We start from the raw sequence: 21025 nt of genomic DNA, 5'->3' as shown, positions 1-21025 counted from the left end.
GAAACATAGCTTTTTCAGAAAACTGTCAGGATGTAAAAGACATTTTTAGAATCTGATGTCAGGTCAAATGGGTTAATACTGTACACGCGCGCGAGCACACGCACATACACCCCCCCCCCCCCCCCCGTAATGACCTGAGGCCGCAGGTGAACAGACGGCTGTGGCTCATGGCGTCTCTGACGAGGCTCAAGGTGAGGTCCGGGTTCTGGACGTGGCCGTCGGACAGCAGCAGCAGGTTCCTGAGGCCGCGCGACGGGGGAAGCAGGCTCAGGGCCCTCAGGGGCCTCCACAGCTCAGTGCTGCCCCCTACTGGAGGGTGGGACTGGGAGAGGGAGGAACGGCGGAATTGGCTTACTAATCAATTATTTAAATTAACAGCCTGCTTCATCCTACATAGAGAGTGTAAAATGAACTACTATTAGTTACTTTCCACCAGGCCTCATCTGTCCCTCAAACCTCACCTGGATGAAGCTCCTAGCGGCGCGGTACGAGACCTCACCATCCTGGGCAGAGAGGAAGGCATCTTTGTGTTCTGGAAGACACAGCCATTCAGTATGAATCTCCCGTTTTCAGTACAATTAACACCACATAAATGGATATCCTACTAATATCCTACTTTTCTTTCTTGCCTTGATCTCCTAACCCCCTCTCCCCCTTCTTCCCTGTCTTTGTTTTGTTGGAAAATAACATGATAGGAACCATGCACAAAAACGAATTTCACCCACATTTTTACTTGTAAAACTGTGATGTGGCAATAAAGATGATTCTGATCCGAAAAGCGCATTATTACTTTGCAATGGATGAAAGGAGCCAAATTCTTCCAATAGAACCAATGTAGTTAGTATTTAGCTCTTACAGTGTTAACACTTTTCATTGATTAAATGCAGGCCACTTTTAACCTGTCTATTTTGGACATCCTCAAATATTTTCACAAGAGCCCGGAATAGTCGGCCTACAAGGCTCACAAACAAACAACGCACTAAATCACTAAACAATCACTACACCCACTCCCACGCTGACCTGTGCCAAGGAGGATGACCTTGACCTTCCATCACTACACCCACTCCCACGCTGACCTGTGCCAAGGAGGATGACCTTGACCTTCCATCACTACTACACCCATTCCCACCCTGACCTGTGCCAAGGAGGATGACCTTGACCTTCCATCACTACACCCACTCCTGACCTGTGCCAAAGAGGATGACCTTGACCTTCCATCACTACACCCACTCCTGACCTGTGCCAAGGAGGATGACCTTGACCTTCCATCACTACTACACCCACTCCTGACCTGTGCCAAAGAGGATGACCTTGACCTTCCATCACTACACCCACTCCTGACCTGTGCCAAGGAGGATGACCTTGACCTTCCATCACTACTACACCCACTCCCACCCTGACCTGTGCCAAGGAGGATGACCTTGACCTTCCATCACTACACCCATTCAAACCCTGACCTGTGCCAAAGAGGATGACCTTGACCTTCCATCACTACACCCACTCCCACCCTGACCTGTGCCAAGGAGGATGACCTTGACCTTCCATCACTACTACACCCACTCCTGACCTGTGCCAAGGAGGATGACCTTGACCTTCCATCACTACACCCATTCCCACGCTGACCTGTGCCAAGGAGGATGACCTTGACCTTCCATCACTACACCCACTCCCACGCTGACCTGTGCCAAAGAGGATGACCTTGACCTTCCATCACTACACCCATTCCCACGCTGACCTGTGCCAAGGAGGATGACCTTGACCTTCCATCACTACACCCACTCCCACGCTGACCTGTGCCAAGGAGGATGACCTTGACCTTCCATCACTACACCCATTCCCACGCTGACCTGTGCCAAAGAGGATGACGTTGACCTTCCAGCGGCGCGACGAGTCGCAGAGCTCTGAGAGGAGCTTCAGGGCGACCGCCCTGGCGTTACGAAGGGCTTCTCCCCGCATGGACTCGGACGAGTCCAGCAGGAGCACCACCTCCTCCTCGTCAGCTGTAGAGGACACCTCAAAGTCTGGGTGGAAGACCAGCATGGAGGCCTGGGTGGAGGAGGAGAGTGAACACTATTAGAGAACACCTCAAAGTCTGGGTAGAAGACCAGCATGGAGGCCTGGGTGGAGGAGGAGAGTGAACACTATTAGAGAACACCTCAAAGTCTGGGTAGAAGACCAGCATGGAGGCCTGGGTGGAGGAGGAGAGTGAACACTATTAGAGAACACCTCAAAGTCTGGGTGGAAGACCAGCATGGAGGCCTGGGTGGAGGAGGAGAGTGAACACTATTAGAGAACACCTCAAAGTCTGGGTAGAAGACCAGCATGGAGGCCTGGGTGGAGGAGGAGAGACTCCTCAAGTCAAGACTATTTGATTTATGGATCGCATTTCATTTGAAATCTACTCAGCCAGCCGCTTTCAACCAGGTGTCAAAGATTATTACAAAAAATGACGATCTGCAAGCTCACAACGCGTTGTGAGCTTGTAGAACAGCTTTTTATTGTTTTTCACAGGACACCCTTGTACAATGGATCATTAGCCTGGGGTCCACATAGGCAGCTCCCGGATAATCTAGACACAGCTGCACGACATGAGACTAATTAATTAGAACGACAGAGAGTGTGCTTGTGTGCGTCAATTTAACAAAAGTGCAGACGATCAGAAATCAGCAGAGAGTGATCGATGTTTTTTTTTCACTCCCTGTAAATAACAACGTCTGGGTTTCCGAGGCTAATGGAGCATAAACTGGGCAAAAGAAAACAATCGACCAGACAGAATGACAGGTCATCAAATGGTGAGACGGCATAAGTGGACAGATGGGGAGACACAGAGAGAGAGACAGAGGCAGACACAGAGAGAGAGACAGAGACAGAGAGACAGAGACACAGAGAGAGAGACAGAGAGACAGAGAGACAGAGACACAGAGAGAGAGACAGAGAGACAGAGACACAGAGAGAGAGACAGAGAGACAGAGACACAGAGAGAGAGACAGAGACAGAGAGACAGAGACACAGAGAGAGAGACAGAGACAGAGAGACAGAGACACAGAGAGAGAGACAGAGAGACAGAGAGACAGAGACACAGAGAGAGAGACAGAGAGACAGAGACACAGTGAGAGAGACAGAGAGAGAGACAGAGAGACAGAGAGAGAGACAGAGAGACAGAGAGAGAGACAGAGAGACAGAGAGACAGAGAGAGAGACAGAGAGACAGAGGCAGACACAGAACGTGTGATGGATAAAAGTAAGGACAGACAGACACACCTGGCTGTCTTTGTCAGGGTGATTCTCCACCCACATCCTGGGCAAGTGGATCTGAGACAGTGTGATTGACAGCTGGAAACCGTCTGGACCCAGAGCCTCTCCTGGTACCACACTCACCACCGCCTTACAGGCTGTTTTCTACGTGCACACGCCACACGCACGCACACGCACACACACAGTTAGTTAGCAGAGTTAACATATTCACAATAATGAAAAGTAGGGAGTCCGCAGCCAAATACATGACATGAAAAAGGTTGTGAACCACTGATACTGAAACATTTCAGAAAACTGTCATGATTTAGAAGACATTTGTAGAATCTGTTGTCAGGTCTAAAGTGGTTAAAATGTACAGATGGTAAATGATAACGACTAAACACTTCTAGTAACTAGTCTTACCTTGATTCTGACTTTGTGCGTGTCACACTTGAGGCTGGTGATTTCATTGGGCATGTCGATGGACATGTCCAGGGAGAACTCACTGTCGCCGCACACGCACACGCACACGCACACGCACACGCACACACACACACACACACACTTTCTTTTTATTCTGTACTATATTTCAAAGCTCCCACCTTTTTAACACATTGTATGTTTTGGGCGCTATAGTAGCCGAGCAAATCAGCTACACAAATATTAAATGACATTGACAATGAATGGAGAATTTACGTCATATGTGTCTGAGAAAATTGACAAGTTACGTTACGATGATGACGTACGATGATAAGAGCGTGATTTAAAAAAAATATATACAGTACATTTTATAAAATATATTTCAGATATACCTATTGATAAGATAACAAACATAAAAGCATAACTCACCCCTTAGTATCCAGGTCAGTCATACACACCTTCTTGACAGTAGCCTGTTAATAAAATAATGATGTTTTGTGCTGTATTGGTATATGAGGTTATCTTGATTTGTATATTTTGAGGCCAATACTTTGAGGCCAAAATTCAAGTGTGGCTGTGCCAGGCTAAACAGTATTAGCATTATTATAAAGTAATAAGTACAGTAACTATAGTTACTTTTGGCAGGGAGTTTTCTTTGACTATTTAAAAAAAACCTTTTGAAATAGTTCAAATAGCCGATCTACAAGCTCACAATGTCTCGATGTACAGTAGATCGGCTAGTTGAACTATTTTAAAATGTTTTTAAAAGAAATGGCAAATTAGTTTAGTTATAAGGGATATGGGTGGCGCAAGATGGAGCCTATAATATATTACCAATTACCATTGTTGAGTAAATTTCCCCATCACTGCTCACCTGGGTGGTCTGGTTGAGATGGAGCCTATAATATATTACCATTGTAATAATTGTTATAATTTATATTTTTTGTCCCACGATTTTGTAACCCATTTTTCACCCCTGTGTCAATCATCCTGTGATGTGATCCTGGGCTCTACACACCCTCCGCCAACCTAGGGAGAGCAACGGACTTAACTCATGCTTCCTTCATGCTTGAGTGTCCAAGTTGCTCCTTTACACCTGACAGGGGGGAGTTTCCCTGGTTGGACGTAGCGCGTGGAAGGAGCACGTTATTCCAGCCAGTTCCTTTCCCCTCCATCAGGCGTCCCGGCTGGCCAGGGGGAGGCAGTTTAGAGACCAGGATTACTGCATGTTTTTGTGTGTACCTACCCTAGGGGACACGGGGAGAACATGCAAACTCCACACAGAAAGGCCCTTTCGCCAACCCCGCCTTCGGGTATGGGCACTGATGACGCGGAGGAGGAAACACGCCGCCAGCACCCACAGCGCCCCGAGCGGGAATCGAACCCAGGACCTTCTAGCTGTGAGGCGACAGCACTACCAACTGTGCCACCGTGCCCCTCATATATTACCATTGTTGAGTAACGTTTCCCATCACTGCTCACCTGGGTGGTCTGGTTGAGCGCGGCGCTCTCCTGCCACGGCGCCACGCTGCCGGGCAGGGAGAAAACGACCCGCCCGTCGCGCACGATGAGCTCCGAGACGAACGTGACCTTGATCAGGACGGTGGCGCCGGCCGGCAGGTTCCCCACGCTGATGGTGAACACGTCCTGCACGCATGGCGGTCACACGGAGATATCATTCACTGTACATTATGTACATTATTACACGCATGGCGGTCACACGGAGATATCATTCACTGTACATTATTGACACATGCTGACGTTGCATTTTGAACACAAGACGTCATCTTCCTGTAACCACAAATCAACAGAAATAGTGTGTGTGTGCGTGCATGTGTGTGCACCGTGTGTGTATGCATGATATGAACAGAGACATACAGCGGCGTCTTGGTCCATAAGGTAAGCTCCATGACCTTTGGCCACAGCCTGCTTGTACTCCTTGCGCGCCTGTTCCTTCTCTTTCACCTAAAAAAAACAACAACAACAAACCACAAATAACAACACACAACTCAGTCAGTCCTGAATGGATAGGGCTTTGTTGAGGGTCTGTTTGGTGTACAACACTAAAATAGACCAGTAAGCGTTCATTTGGTTACACCTACTATGTACAAACCTGTTACCTTTCAGGATTCAAATTAAAAAATTGCGAAAGTAGCAGATCGACAAGCTCAAAACGCGTTGTTTCACCGCACGTTTCGAGCTTGCGGACCTGCTACTGTTGGTGCTTTTGTGTGACGAAAAAAATAAAAGAATAAAAGTTTAAATATGGAGATAAGATTATCTATTTCGTTGCCCGACAGCAACAAAATAGATAAATGGAGGATTGGTCCTGAGGGCCCCCTCACCCCCACTTTTACTGTACATAATATTTATTTTGATTTCTACCCATTTATATGATGTTTTTGCACAGTACTGTATATTTGTCATTAAATGTTCCGATTAATTGAATATGAAGGACCCCAATGGAAACAAGCCATTGGCGTTCTTGGGTTTTAAATCCATACCATACTTTCCCGTTTTTTTTATTCCTGCAAACTGTTAATAAAGTATTTATTATCGAAAGATCTTTGGGAGATTTTCTGTGAATGTAATGCCGAGGAACGCACATGGTGGCCACAGAAACGTCTCTGGAATCAATAAAATAAACATTGTTTGGGAAACACTGATGAAACACAGCTGACCTGTCCCACCACATGTTTCCACTGATGAAACACAGCTGAAACACTGCTGAAACACTGATGAAACACAGCTGACCTGTCCCACCACATGTTTCCACTGATGAAACACAGCTGAAACACTGATGAAACACAGCTGACCTGTCCCACCACATGATGAAACACTGATGAAACACAGCTGACCTGTCCCACCACATGATGAAACACTGATGAAACACAGCTGACCTGTCCCACCACATGATGAAACACTGATGAAACACAGCTGACCTGTCCCACCACATGATGAAACACTGATGAAACACAGCTGACCTGTCCCACCACATGATGAAACACTGATGAAACACAGCTGACCTGTCCCACCACATGTTTCACTGAAACACTGAAACACTGATGAAACACAGCTGACCTGTCCCACCACATGTTTCACTGAAACACTGAAACACTGAAACACTGATGAAACACAGCTGACCTGTCCCACCACATGTTTCACTGAAACACTGAAACACTGATGAAACACAGCTGACCTGTCCCACCACATGTTTCACTGAAACACTGAAACACTGATGAAACACAGCTGACCTGTCCCACCACATGTTTCACTGAAACACTGAAACACTGATGAAACACAGCTGACCTGTCCCACCACATGTTTCACTGAAACACTGAAACACTGATGAAACACAGCTGACCTGTCCCACCACATGATGAACACATGATGAAACACTGATGAAACACAGCTGACCTGTCCCACCACATGTTTCACTGAAACACTGAAACACTGAAACACAGCTGACCTGTCCCACCACATGTTTCACTGAAACACAGCTGACCTGTCCCACCACATGTTTCACTGAAACACTGAAACACTGAAACACTGATGAAACACAGCTGACCTGTCCCACCACATGTTTCACTGAAACACTGAAACACTGAAACACTGATGAAACACAGCTGACCTGTCCCACCACATGTTTCCCGTACTGATGAAACACAGCTGACCTGTCCCACCACATGCTGAAACACTGATGAAACACAGCTGACCTGTCCCACCACATGCTGAAACACTGATGAAACACAGCTGACCTGTCCCACCACATGTTTCACTGAAACACTGCTGAAACACTGATGAAACACAGCTGACCTGTCCCACCACATGTTTCACTGAAACACTGAAACACTGAAACACTAATGAAACACTGAAACACTGCTGAAACACAGCTGACCTGTCCCACCACATGTTTCCCGTTGATGAAACACAGCTGACCTGTCCCACCACATGTTGTCCCACCACATGTCAGCTGACCTGTCCCACCACATGTTTCAGCTGACCTGTCCCACCACATGTTTCAGCTGACCTGTCCCACCACATGTTTCACTGAAACACTGAAACACTGAAACACAGCTGACCTGTCCCACCACATGTTTCCCGTACTGATGAAACACAGCTGACCTGTCCCACCACATGTTTCAGCTGACCTGTCCCACCACATGTTTCAGCTGACCTGTCCCACCACATGTTTCCCGTTGATGAACGCCTCGAATCCACACACAGCGGCGCAGTCGTCCAATGGGAACACATACTTGGCCTCGATGGGTACAGAGCTCTGATTGGTGTACTTCTGGAAGATGATGACCTGGGAGCCAATAGGGACATGGGTTACTTAAAAACGGTAACATACCACTGTATCCTGATAGTAATCATTGCTACAACGTGTCCAGTAACAGGGGTCTCCTCGTGTCAGTGGCTCAGCGGTAGAGTGGCCGGTAGAGCGGCCGTATGAGAACCGTGAGGTTCCCTCAGAGTTAGTGTCCTTTAGCAAGACTCTGAACCCCTAATTGCTCCCAATGGGCAGGTTGGTGCCTTACATGGTTTCCTCTGCCATGTGTGAATGTAATGCACAATTGTAACCTTTGTAAAGGTGCTATATAAATGCACCATTTACTTGTGCTCTTTAACCCATTCTGACCTGAGATCAGATTCACACGAGGTTTCCGCCGGACACACACTGGTCTGATTAACCCATTCTGACCTGAGATCAGATTCTAAAAATGTCAGTCGTTCTTCGATTAAAAAAAAAATAGCAGACCTACAAGCTCGTATCGCGCCACTCAGTGGCGCGATATGAGCTTGTAGATCTGCTATTTTTAAATAGCTAAAGCATAACATGATGCCGACACCAAAATGGGTGCCCGGTCAGAATGGGTTAATGAACATGAATTTCAGGGAACCAATATGTGTATTGAAACATATATTTTATATATATATATATTTAGATGACTGTTATTATATTAAGTTTCCACATAGTCAGTTGGTTCGCTCTCCATGTACCTGGGAGAGCAGGTCCATCAGCTTGCACTTCACATGAACGGCATGTAGAGGGAGTTGTTGTCCAGTGCTGTCCAACAGACCTGCAGTCACCTTATCCAGTGGATTTTCACTGCTCCAGACACTGTCCTCGTCAGACACAACTGTGCGCACACACACACACACACACACACACACACAAATATCTGTTATGCAATTGTGAAATCTATTGTTTATTAAATCCCTAGTTTGTGTAGTCTTACTCCTAAGATTTCACAATATCTTAGAAGATTGCAAAAAATTCCAATAAATGTCATAAATAACCGACAAGCTCACAAGAGCCTGTAGATCGGTTAAAAAATTTAAACCCACTTCAGATCATTCGATTCATCTTAAATAATAAATAATATAATAAAGATAATAAAGATAATAACAGATAATTGTAGGCCAAAACCAATGACTGGCCATGTCGCGGTGGGCGGCGGTGGCTCAGGGGTAGAGTGCCTGGATGGTAACCGTAAGCTTGCCAGTTTGAACCCCGGCTCCCCCAGAGTTACTGTCGAAGTGTCCTTGAGCAAGACACTGAACCCCTAATTGCTCCCGATGTGCTAGTTGGTGCCTTGCATGGTTTCCACTGCCATCGGTGTATGAATGGGTGAATGTAATGCACAATCTCTGTAAAGCGCCTTGGATAAAGGCGCTATATAAATGCACCATTTACCATTTGCCATGCAACTTCTTGCAACCAAACCGTTGCGTGTAGTTGCAAGAAACCAGAGTGTCGGCCCACTGTATATGTACGCCAGGGGTGTACTGTATGTACTGTATGCACTGTATGTACGCCAGGGGTGCCCAAAAGGTAGATCGCGATCTACCAGTAGATCACAAAGGCTTTGCAGGTAGATCACCACGATGCCCCTAAAAATATATATAATTTTTTAATGACTTGATTGACATAAAAAAGGGCCTATCAGCTCAAACACACAATGCAATACTTTGTTTTCAAATTGTTGCGTACAACAATCAGTAGCATTAACCCATTCTGACCTGAGATCAGATTCATATGAGGTTTCCGCCGGACACACACTGGTCTGATGAACCCATTCTGACCTGAGATCAGATTTAAAAAATGTCAGTCGCTCTTCGATTCTTCAAAAATAGCAGACCTACAAGCTCGTATCGCGCCACTCGGTGGCGCGATATGAGCTTGTAGATCTGCTATTTTTAAATAGCTAAAGCATAACATGATGCTGACACCAAAATGGGTGCCCGGTCAGAATGGGATAAAAAGTCAAATACCATTTCCATTTTCCACCCCTGCTCTAGGTGGACTGCACGTGTGTTTTCATGAAATAAAGAAAACTCAAACTTTACACAAGAGAGTGAGGATATTCCCTTTATCCATCGCCAGTGGCTAGAACCCATAGAGTATATATATCTATAGAGAAGACACCCGAGTTCTCCTCCCATCCACTTGCATTGAGTTGCTCAAAAGCGCATGAGGCGGATTCACTCCTCCTTCCTGGTAGGAACAGAGTGCATTCTGGGACGGATTGCAATGGTGAGTGGCCCCAAACACATGAACGCGCTGCCGTTGAACGCGCACGAGCGTCGTCCGTCGTGAACGTGTATACAATGATAGTCAACGGACAGCGCGTTCATGTGTTTGGGGCCAGGCTGCAATACCTTCATTCGGCCACTATGTCCATTTCGCCTCAAGATTTCCTCTGGGTGCCTTCTCTATAAATATATATACTCTAAGCTAGAACCTCACCTGCAGGGTTCTGCATCCTGTTGACCATCTGATTTGGACCGGTGGGCTGGACCATGGAGGGGTCAGCGTGAGGACCCTCTGACGAGAGAGAGTATAAACATCTTGAGCGTCAATAGTCTAGTCTAGTGAAGACATCACATAAAGTTCCGTGGACATGGCTGATAACGTCCCATAGCTGGAGGGTACAAATTTGTACGTACTTAGCAACAAAATAAATGAGTTAAGCTAACCAGCGAGTAGCCTCGGAAACCCAGACGTTTTTATTACCAGGGAGGAAAAAAAAGTCTGGGTCCGAGTCCACTTCAATACGGCATAGAGTAGCGCTAACGTCGATCACTCTCTGCTGATTTCTGATCGTCTGCACCTTTGATAAATTGAGGCAAACCAGTCAACAAGTCTGACGGAGGCATGCCAGGCTGGCCGGGCATCATGCCCTGTTTCGGAAGCCGCGTCCGCCTCTTCTCCTCCAGCTCCTTCTGGATCTTGAAGATCTTCTCAGCAAACAGGTGGTAGTATTCCGCCTGGAGGTCAAACAGCAAACAGAGAAAAGGAGTCAAGCGAGAAGCAAGTCCGGTAAACCCCATTCAGGACGGGAACCAACCTTTTGGGTGTTGAAGGCATTATGTTCACGGGTGCACACAAGCGGTGCGCCGTCAAAATGTTTGGTGCGCGGTAGATCAAAGGCATGGAGGCGCATTAGCGCACCCTGAGAGACAGGGATTTAGAGAACGCTGACAGGCATTCAAAAGGAACTCAAATGAGATGTTAACGTCCTGTAAGTAGACTTAGAAATAAAACTAGTGTTGACTAATCATTACAAGTGGCTCTTATTTTGATGAGGCAGTTTCTAAACATGCAGGAAGTCCATTTCACTTTTAACCCATTCTGACCTGAGATCAGATTCATACGAGGTTTCCACCGGACACACACTGGTCTGATGAACCCATTCTGACCTGAGATCAGATTCTAAAAATGTCAGTCGCTCTTTGATTTTTCAAAAATAGCAGACCTACAAGCTCGTATCGCGCCACTCGGTGGCGCGATATGTGCTTGTAGATCTGCTATTTTTAAATAGCTAAAGCATAACATGATGCCGACACCAAAATGGGTGCCCGGTCAGAATGGGTTAAACAAGCTACGATGGATGAGCTGTCAAAGTGCTAGTCGCTAAACCACGTTAGCGACCATGTTTACAATATGAAAACTGTCACTTAGACAATGTAGGTTACACACGCTGGAATTGAACCTGCAGGCAGTATTAGGTGAGTAATTCATCTAATGAAGCCCTTATCGCAATATAAATATTTATCAAATGCTGAAGGGTACACACAAAACACTGCAGTGTACAGGATATATAGCGACAGAATGAAGGAGATTGGGTTCCATCGCACAGTCGCACAATGTCGCATTCAAGTAAAGAGTTTGCTCCGCTGATCTGGAGTCAGATATAAAGTGGTAGGTTTGTTTGTGTAGACAGTAGGCTACTCCCATTAACCTACCAGGTTAATTTATGCATGTAGGCTAGCCACTACTTTACAAAACCAATTGGTAAAGTTGTAGCGATCTGACACACACACACACACACACACACACACCTTTATGTCCCAACTATTACTCGAAGTAGCCTTTATTTTGTAACTTTTTAACTTAAAGGTATATTCAGTGATTTCACTCAAAAAACCTTAGGTTTCGTTTTTGGCTGTGGGACCCAGCCTTTCGTCCAATCAGGATAGAGAGCCAAAAACGAAACCTACGGTTTTTTGACCCCCAGGGGTTAACTGGGGACAGGGAGGAACTCCTTATATGGCCAGCACACTCTATAGTAGAGAGGATTATCACAACAAAACAAAAAAATAAGTGATATTTGAATTAAGTGAAATCACTGAATATACCTTTAACACATTGATTAAAGTTTCCTGCTGCACAGTGTGAACACCAAACACACTGAATAAAATTATGCATAAAATACAATGATGCAACCCCCCCCCCCCCCCCCCCCAGTCTACCGAAGGTAGGTGTGAATGCGACCTACTGTAAATGTACGGTATGTCCTTGATGTCAACCTGTCAAAACTTCAACGGCATCATTTTTGCATCATTGATGATGTGAAACACATCAAGTCTGACACGGTGTGTAAAGTTAATAAAGCTTGTGGGATACTTCTCAAGATTAAAATAGGGTGCATTTTGCATCCCAAAACGAAGTTTATAGTTAAACTCTGAATCAACAACCTCTGAATCCACGGAATGCACTACTGTATTTTTTTCTGTTTTTTATTCTAGTTTATTTTTGCTAGCTTTAGTTCATTTCTTCTACTGTTTTCTACATGAATATAACCACAATATAACCATATAAAATGAAATGAGAGTTAAATGCTGCAATTTGTAAAAAATGGCAAAATATAACGTCGTTGAAGAGGGACTCATAAAAAGTCCCTGCGACTCCACTAATAGGGGATTCACACTATGGTCCCGGGTGCGCACTCGGGACCACTTGGTAGTGTGAATGATGCGTACCGTTCCCGGGAGCGGATTGCCCAACCGTCCCCGGGACCGCATGGGGGGGGGGGGGGGGTCTCTGGACCGTTGAAGTGTATTCAGATACGGATCGTTCCAATGTGAATGCATGCGTACTTAAAGAAGGAAGTGGACTGTTTTTTTTTAAGAACGTGACATAATCGTCGACAAGCCAAGCGTCAACAAAAAAAAACACACAGCCGCTGCAGTGCTGCACAACGCGTAACACCAGCTCATTTCTCAACGCCGCCCGTCTCCTGTTGAATCTGCGTATACGCGCAGCACCGCAGTACGCGCTGATCTTATTACACGTGGCTCTTGGGCTTTGCTTGGCATAGTTTCCAAAGTAAAACAAAATAATAATAATGCTAAAGTAGAATCCATAGCAAACTAATATCAAACACGACACTGGAGCACAGAACTGACTGACACAGTCATAGTGAATAGCAGGCAGGCTGACAGTATAGTAGTATAACGGCAAAGAGGCAATGCAATTCAGTGTGTCTGGATTTATTTGAGACAATGTCACAGAGTTGATGGTCAGTGTCCGTGCGCGCCAGCCATCAAGCACACCGTCATCAGGAGGATTAAAGTGTGTTATGCAAGTGTACCCGGGTGCGCTGTTGAATCTCGGGTAATGTGAATCATGGGGACCAGGCAACCGTATTCGGAAACGGTTCCAATGAAACGGATTCAGTCCGTCTCAGTGTGAATCCCCTATAAAAGACCATCGCTGCATCCCGGGACTCATTACATTGAAAACCTATTTACATCACTGTAAATAGGTCTTTAGGTTAGCTTACCCGGCTGTTAGCGGAATCGTACATGTCGCCCTCTACTTTAGGTTCTTACCCAGCTGTTAGCGGAATCGTACATGTCGCCCTCTACTTTAGGTTCTTACCCAGCTGTTAGCGGAATCGTACATGTCGCCCTCTACTTTAGGTTCTTACCCGGCTGTTAGCGGACTCGTACATGTCGCCCTCTACTTTAGGTTCTTACCCGGCTGTTAGCGGACTCGTACACGTCGCCCTCTTCTTTCCGCGCGTAAGCCACCAGATTCGCCATCTGTCGGTCCTTCAACACAGCCGGGTCTGGGGTTGGGAAGATGGCCTGTACGCTGCTCATCCAACACACAGGGAATACAAGAAACAAAGTCAGCTGGGTCTGGGGTTGGGAAGATGACCTGACTCCAACGCCAATTTATCATTCACTCGCCAAGCGAATAACCCATTCTGGACGCCGGGAACCCCACTTTTTTAAGCATTACGTTATACTTTAGCTATTGAAAAATAGCAGATCTACAAGCTTACAAGCTTGTAGCGCCGAGTGGCGTGCTAAAATCGCAATAAATTTGTCGCAAATCTTTGATTATATATTCTTTCAGAGCGAATATCTTTAACTCAAATCTTTGCTTCTGGGGGCGGGGAGGGGTCCCTGGAACAACATATTTTCAGATGGGGGTTCATGGCCAATTACAGATAATTCTGGGGGTCCTTGACATGAAATAGTTTGAGCACCACTGACATAGAAACATAGGTTTCTCTTTCTTCAGGTCTAAATTGGATAATCCTGTTGGTGGTTGGTTTCTCTGTGGTGCAGCAGACTCACAGCTTGTGGACCATGTGGTTACGGAGGTCCTGGGTGACGTCTTCGTGCCAAGACTTCCTCATGCCCGCGGCAGAGGCCGGGGTGGCCGTGGGCATGGAGCCCAGGCTGCCCACACCGTCGTTCATTAAACTGAAACAAAGACATGGAAAGAAACAAAGACATTAGGAACAGATATTCATTATAAAAGGCCATCAGGGTTGCATTGGTGACTACCGGGAGTTGATTCAAACAGGACCATCTGTAACAGACTTGAATTTAACCCATTTTGGCCTGACCTCGAAATTAAAAAAATAATAATTCTTAAGTCCTCCAGTTTTCTGAAATAAATATTTTCACGATTTTTCAAAAATAGCAGACCTACAAGCGCTATGAGCTTGTAGATCTAAATTATAACATAACGTTTAAAAGATCTACAAGCTCATAGCGCGCCACCGAGTGGCGCTACGAGCTTGTAGGTCTGCTATTTTTGAAAGAAAACTATCATTTTCAAACAGACATTTTTAGAATCTGATCTCAGGTCAAAATGGGTTAAGTTGGTACTACTATGACCAGTTTCTACCAAGTTACTAAGTCAAACCGTTTGTGACATGCCATGGACCCAAGTGTGTAGTTCACTTAGGGTGGCCAGATGTCCGGTTTCACGCCGGACAGTCCGGTTTTAGACCCACCTGTCCTCCTCCCACCTCAACCTCCGGCCGGATACATAATTGTCCGGTTTTTTGTGATATACAGTAATTGTGTCATAACTGTCATTTACGTCGTCTGGGTATTAAAATCTCCGCAGCGCTGCTCAGCTCCGCAGGGAGCCGGCCACACTCCCTCTGTCAAGAGAGAGGAGACGTTCGTAGTGTTGCCATGTCCGCTTAATTATAAGCGACTTTGGGCTTGTTTTATAAAATAGCCTACTAAGCCTAGTCAGGCTTCTTTTGGGCTTGTTTTCATAGACATGGTTGCTTGGTTCTCTTCCAAAACCTGGCAACACTGCCAGTGGGACGGTCTGTTTGTTTGTTGTGGAATGTGTGCTCTCACAATCACTTTAGGATAGTTAATGCAGAGATAAATAAACCAAATATGCCGAAATGAAAAACTACATTTAATGAGCAATGGAGCAAGGAACTCGACATCATAAAGAAAGGGAGGCTAAAGCACTGTGAACATATAGGGCGGCTACTGGCATCATACTATGTCCCACACCGATGACCATAAGACTATAAAAAAAACCACAAGAAAGAGATTAAACATAAAACATATCTAAACATGAAATAAAATAAATTGATTATAAAATGAATGGCCTTTGTGGTACCCTATAATTTAAAAAGGTTAATTTAATTAGCAAATATATGTTCTCTGTGGACATAATGCTGGAGATGATGGTGGTGAAAATCAGGTGCAATAGTAGTAGTAATAATAATAATAATATCTGGGAAGGGGGGGGGCGAATCTGGGAGGGGGGGGGGGGGGGTCGGGGGAGCGGGCCCCGCAAAAGTGTCCTCCTTTTTGAGGTCTTGCAGGTGGCCACCCTAAGTTCACTGCATTATCGGTAAAGTTGTATGTACAACACTGCAACGCTAAAACATTGTGTACAGTATCGTTTCACTGCTTAGCGCCACCTCAAGCGTCCCAGAGTGAGGCAATGAAACTGCAAGGGGCCGATTCATACTCCTATTTTACCGCTGTTTCGGCGCTGTAGTGCCCAAATGATTTCGGCGCGTCAGACATTCTCAGTAGCACCGAAGAGCCGACTTTAGGATGGTATCCCCCCCGAACCTCAAATGACGTCACATTGTAGGCAGAGCCGAACCGACTTTTATTCGGCTCAAAAATAGGAGTATGAATCGGCCCTTATGGTTGCTCCGAATTAACCTCAAATAAAAGTGACTGAATGCGAATGTAAAAAGGCCTTCCGAGATACTGGCCATGATACTGGCCAGGACATGAGTTTCCCTTCTACAAAAAAAAAGGTCTACTAACCTCTACTAAGGCCTCTTTTAGACGGGGACCATCTCCATATAACACGTCAAAGTCCCGTTGCGTTCTCATTTTTTCTTACCCTTTACACGAGAACGCACACGTTATGATATGATGTGCTATTTTGCTATACTGTCGCTAGGTGGCGATAACGGGCTGCCAAATAGACAGGTCACCCACGTACAAGAAGAAGAAACCTTCACGCAAGCCTGCGCAACACGGCTCTGGGCGCGCCACGGGATGGTATATATTGTATAATACATTAGGCTACATAAACGCTGCTGCCGCGGCTGCCGTCTATCACAAGGCTTTTTATTTACATCATGGTTTTACATTCAACATCGCTGATGAGCATCACTTTGTAGGCGAGGAGGGAGGCTTGTTCAGGAACTCCATTATATCATAATGATATGGCTCTGCATCAATGTAATAAACATATGCGCTGTGAGCCAACGTGAGCCATGATGTCATAGGTTTTGCGGATTCACCGTTTTGCCTGTTTATATGGAGACCATAGGAAACGGTGTTCTGAAAGATTTCCACTCTGGGAGGCAGTTTCACTTCGATGCGTTTTCACCTCCTGAGAACACCGTTCTCGTCTAAATGACAGCGCTAAACGGTACTTTATTTTGCCGTTTTTTATGAACACCATCCTCGTGTAAATAGCACCTAAGTCTACTAACCTCTGTGCATTGATGGAATCTGCCATCACTCCCATGAGGTTCCCTCCTAGATAGAGAGAGAGAGAGAGAGAGAGAGGGAGAGAGAGAGATAGAGAGAGAGATAGAGAGAGAGAGAGAGAGAGGGAGGTTATGAACTTGAATTACTGATAACAATGTTATGAAATTGTAATAACTACTGCCAAATGCAGGGTTCCCCAGTCGAGGTCGAGGTCTTGCCCTGAAAATTAATTTTCAGGACAAAACCCCATTTGAAAAGGACCCCCAGTTTGACATGCAGAGGCTACTGACCCCCCATTTAATGCCATTTATATCTGGACCCCCCCCCCCCGGAAATTCTTCCAGGGGCCACAAGGGGGCTCCTCTGCAGGCCGCAGATGGCCCGCGGGCCGCTAATTGGGGAACCCTGGCCTAATGTATGCCTTAACGATCTACGTGATCGCCTAGGGCCCCAGGTGTTGCTAGAGCCCCCTACATAATTCCCCACCCCCCAATTTTTGTTTGTCTACCTTAGTTTCTAGTTTTGACCCTTTTTAACTTTTTTTATCTAGATAATATTTCTAATAAAACTGTATTAATTATTTTGTTCTGTAAAGCGACTTTGAGTACCTTGAAAAGCACTATATAAATTGTATGTATTATAATTATTATGTATAATTATCCCCAATGGCAGTTGCAAGGAGTTGCATTGGTGTGACATGTCCTTGGAACTGTTTTGTTGCAAGGAGTTGCATTGGTGTGACAGCCTTACCGAAGGTGTCTGCCAGGCTGGGCGGAGGGAGCTCGGAGGTGGTGTCCATGCTGGGATGGAACTCCTTCAGCCGGTCTCCTTCAACGGTGAACCGAACCACGAAGCTCAGCTTCACCTGGTCGCTACCGAACACCACAAACTCATCATCCTGTAATATATAATACACACACAGCTCAGCTTCACCTGGTCTCTACTACCGAACACCACAAACTCATCATCCTGTAATATATAATACACACACAGCTCAGCTTCACCTGGTCTCTACTACCGAACACCACAAACTCATCATCCTGTAATATATAATACACACACAGCTCAGCTTCACCTGGTCGCTACTACCGAACACCACAAACTCATCATCCTGCAACATATAATACACACACAGCTCAGCTTCACCTGGTCGCTACTACCGAACACCACAAACTCATCATCCTGTAATATATAATACACACACAGCTCAGCTTCACCTGGTCTCTACTACCGAACACCACAAACTCATCATCCTGTAATATATAATACACACACAGCTCAGCTTCACCTGGTCTCTACTACCGAACACCACAAACTCATCATCCTGTAATATATAATACACACACAGCTCAGCTTCACCTGGTCTCTACTACCGAACACCACAAACTCATCATCCTGCAATATATAATACACACACAGCTCAGCTTCACCTGGTCTCTACTACCGAACACCACAAACTCATCATCCTGTAATATATAATACACACACAGCTCAGCTTCACCTGGTCGCTACTACCGAACACCACAAACTCATCATCCTGTAATATATAATACACACACAGCTCAGCTTCACCTGGTCTCTACTACCGAACACCACAAACTCATCATCCTGTAATATATAATACACACACAGCTCAGCTTCACCTGGTCTCTACTACCGAACACCACAAACTCATCATCCTGTAATATATAATACACACACAGCTCAGCTTCACCTGGTCTCTACTACCGAACACCACAAACTCATCATCCTGTAATATATAATACACACACAGCTCAGCTTCACCTGGTCTCTACTACCGAACACCACAAACTCATCATCATGCAATATATAATACACACACAGCTCAGCTTCACCTGGTCTCTACTACCGAACACCACAAACTCATCATCCTGTAATATATAATACACACACAGCTCAGCTTCACCTGGTCTCTACTACCGAACACCACAAACTCATCATCCTGTAATATAATACACACACAGCTCAGCTTCACCTGGTCTCTACTACCGAACACCACAAACTCATCATCCTGTAATATATAATACACACACAGCTCAGCTTCACCTGGTCTCTACTACCGAACACCACAAACTCATCATCCAGCAATATATAATACACACACAGCTCAGCTTCACCTGGTCTCTACTACCAAACACCACAAACTCATCATCCTGTAATATATAATACACACACAGCTCAGCTTCACCTGGTCTCTACTACCGAACACCACAAACTCATCATCCTGTAATATATAATACACACACAGCTCAGCTTCACCTGGTCTCTACTACCGAACACCACAAACTCATCATCCTGTAATATATAATACACACACAGCTCAGCTTCACCTGGTCTCTACTACCGAACACCACAAACTCATCATCCTGTAATATATAATACACACACAGCTCAGCTTCACCTGGTCGCTACTACCGAACACCACAAACTCATCATCCTGTAATATATAATACACACACAGCTCAGCTTCACCTGGTCTCTACTACCGAACACCACAAACTCATCATCCTGCAACATAATACACACACAGCTCAGCTTCACCAGGGGCCTATTTCACTAAACATGGATTAGGGATTAAGCTGGAATTTAACAGATATCCTGTTTTAATTGATTGTAGAACAGCTTCCCTCCCAATAGCGAGTTACACGAGTTACATATTCATTGTTAAATTTGCGTCTTTAATGTATTTTAACCCATTCTGACCGGGCACCCATTTTGGTGTTGGCATCATGTTATGCTTTAGCTATTTAAAAATAGCAGATCTACAAGCTCATATCGCGCCACCGAGTGGCGCGATACGAGCTTGTAGGTCTGCTATTTTTTGAAAAATCGAAGAGCGACTGACATTTTTTAGAATCTGATCTCAGGTCAGAATGGGTTCATCAGACCAGTGTGTGTCCGGCGGAAACCTCGTATGAATCTGTTCTCAGGTCAGAATGGGTTAAGACTTACAGGGTTTCCATCGGACAGATCATGTGACGTGTTCCGATGACTTCACCGCAACATTTTCTGTCGCACTGGCACGCAAAGGGTTCTGTGAAATGGAGGCCCAATGCATTCCAATGGCAGCGGTGGCCCAAATTGAGGCCCAATGCATTCCAATGGCAGCGGTGGCGCGCAGCGGGCGCGTTCCCCCTCCGTTGTTGTTGATCGCCACTTATTTTTCAACACACCATTTTAAAGCGGATTTTCATGAAAAGGAACGCGGTGGTTCTTCAAAGGTTAGTGAAATCTAGGCAGTCGCCGGGGCATTGCGGTTAATTAATTCACGAGACATGGCCAAAGCAGAGAGAACCCCTGGGCTACAGGATCGGCGGGCGGCCAGACTAAAGTGGGATCTACGTTTTTTGATTGATTGATTGAAATATTTATTAACAGTTTGTAGAATTACAGTACATTTCAAGCACAAACTCAATACAAAGACTGTTAACTGTGAGTGGACGACCCAATTAAGCATTACACTTGTTTACAACAGGGTCCACATTGTTCAATTCATCAAAACATTTAGAGACATACAAATAGACACTTCTATGTAGTTAAAGAACAGAACAGGAATTCATCATATAGGAAGCAAAAGGGAAAAGATACAGTGAGGGGAAAGGGGGGGGCGGTGGGGGGATTCAGATTTTACAGAGGCCAGTTTCGAATTGCAGCCATCCGTAGGTGCCCTTTTTTATACAGGGGGGTTACTTTGGCCAGTTTAAAATCTTGGGGGACCTGTCCCTGTTTGATGGAGAGGTTTACTATGTGGGTGATGACTGGAGCTATGGAAATGGCTGAGTCTCTGAGAAATTTGGAGGGTATATTATCATGGCCAGTGGCCT

The 21025-nt window shown here is 45.5% G+C and overlaps 1 protein-coding gene across 1 annotated transcript in view; it reads right to left on the bottom strand.

Annotated features, from left to right (window-relative positions):
- The window catches only part of parp4 (poly (ADP-ribose) polymerase family, member 4), a 57009-nt gene that overhangs the window by 15641 nt on the left and 20343 nt on the right, over window positions 1-21025 (bottom strand). The window contains exons 14-29 of the mRNA XM_083776113.1: window positions 17931-18078; window positions 17183-17228; window positions 14532-14660; window positions 13923-14040; window positions 10793-10928; window positions 10408-10485; window positions 8658-8797; window positions 7831-7962; window positions 5532-5618; window positions 5136-5300; window positions 4083-4126; window positions 3657-3738; window positions 3261-3398; window positions 1848-2046; window positions 462-532; window positions 135-322 (exon numbers count right to left, since the gene is read on the bottom strand). Coding sequence (XP_083632239.1) covers window positions 135-322; window positions 462-532; window positions 1848-2046; window positions 3261-3398; window positions 3657-3738; window positions 4083-4126; window positions 5136-5300; window positions 5532-5618; window positions 7831-7962; window positions 8658-8797; window positions 10408-10485; window positions 10793-10928; window positions 13923-14040; window positions 14532-14660; window positions 17183-17228; window positions 17931-18078 — 1901 coding nt within the window. The remainder of the gene's footprint in view (window positions 1-134; window positions 323-461; window positions 533-1847; window positions 2047-3260; window positions 3399-3656; window positions 3739-4082; window positions 4127-5135; window positions 5301-5531; window positions 5619-7830; window positions 7963-8657; window positions 8798-10407; window positions 10486-10792; window positions 10929-13922; window positions 14041-14531; window positions 14661-17182; window positions 17229-17930; window positions 18079-21025) is intronic.

Source organism: Protomyctophum parallelum, assembly GCF_964188405.1.
Source record: "Protomyctophum parallelum genome assembly, chromosome: 11".
NCBI lineage: Eukaryota > Metazoa > Chordata > Actinopteri > Myctophiformes > Myctophidae > Protomyctophum > Protomyctophum parallelum.
Note: the sequence above shows the minus strand (reverse complement) of the source record. Positions and strands in the feature narration are given on the sequence as shown.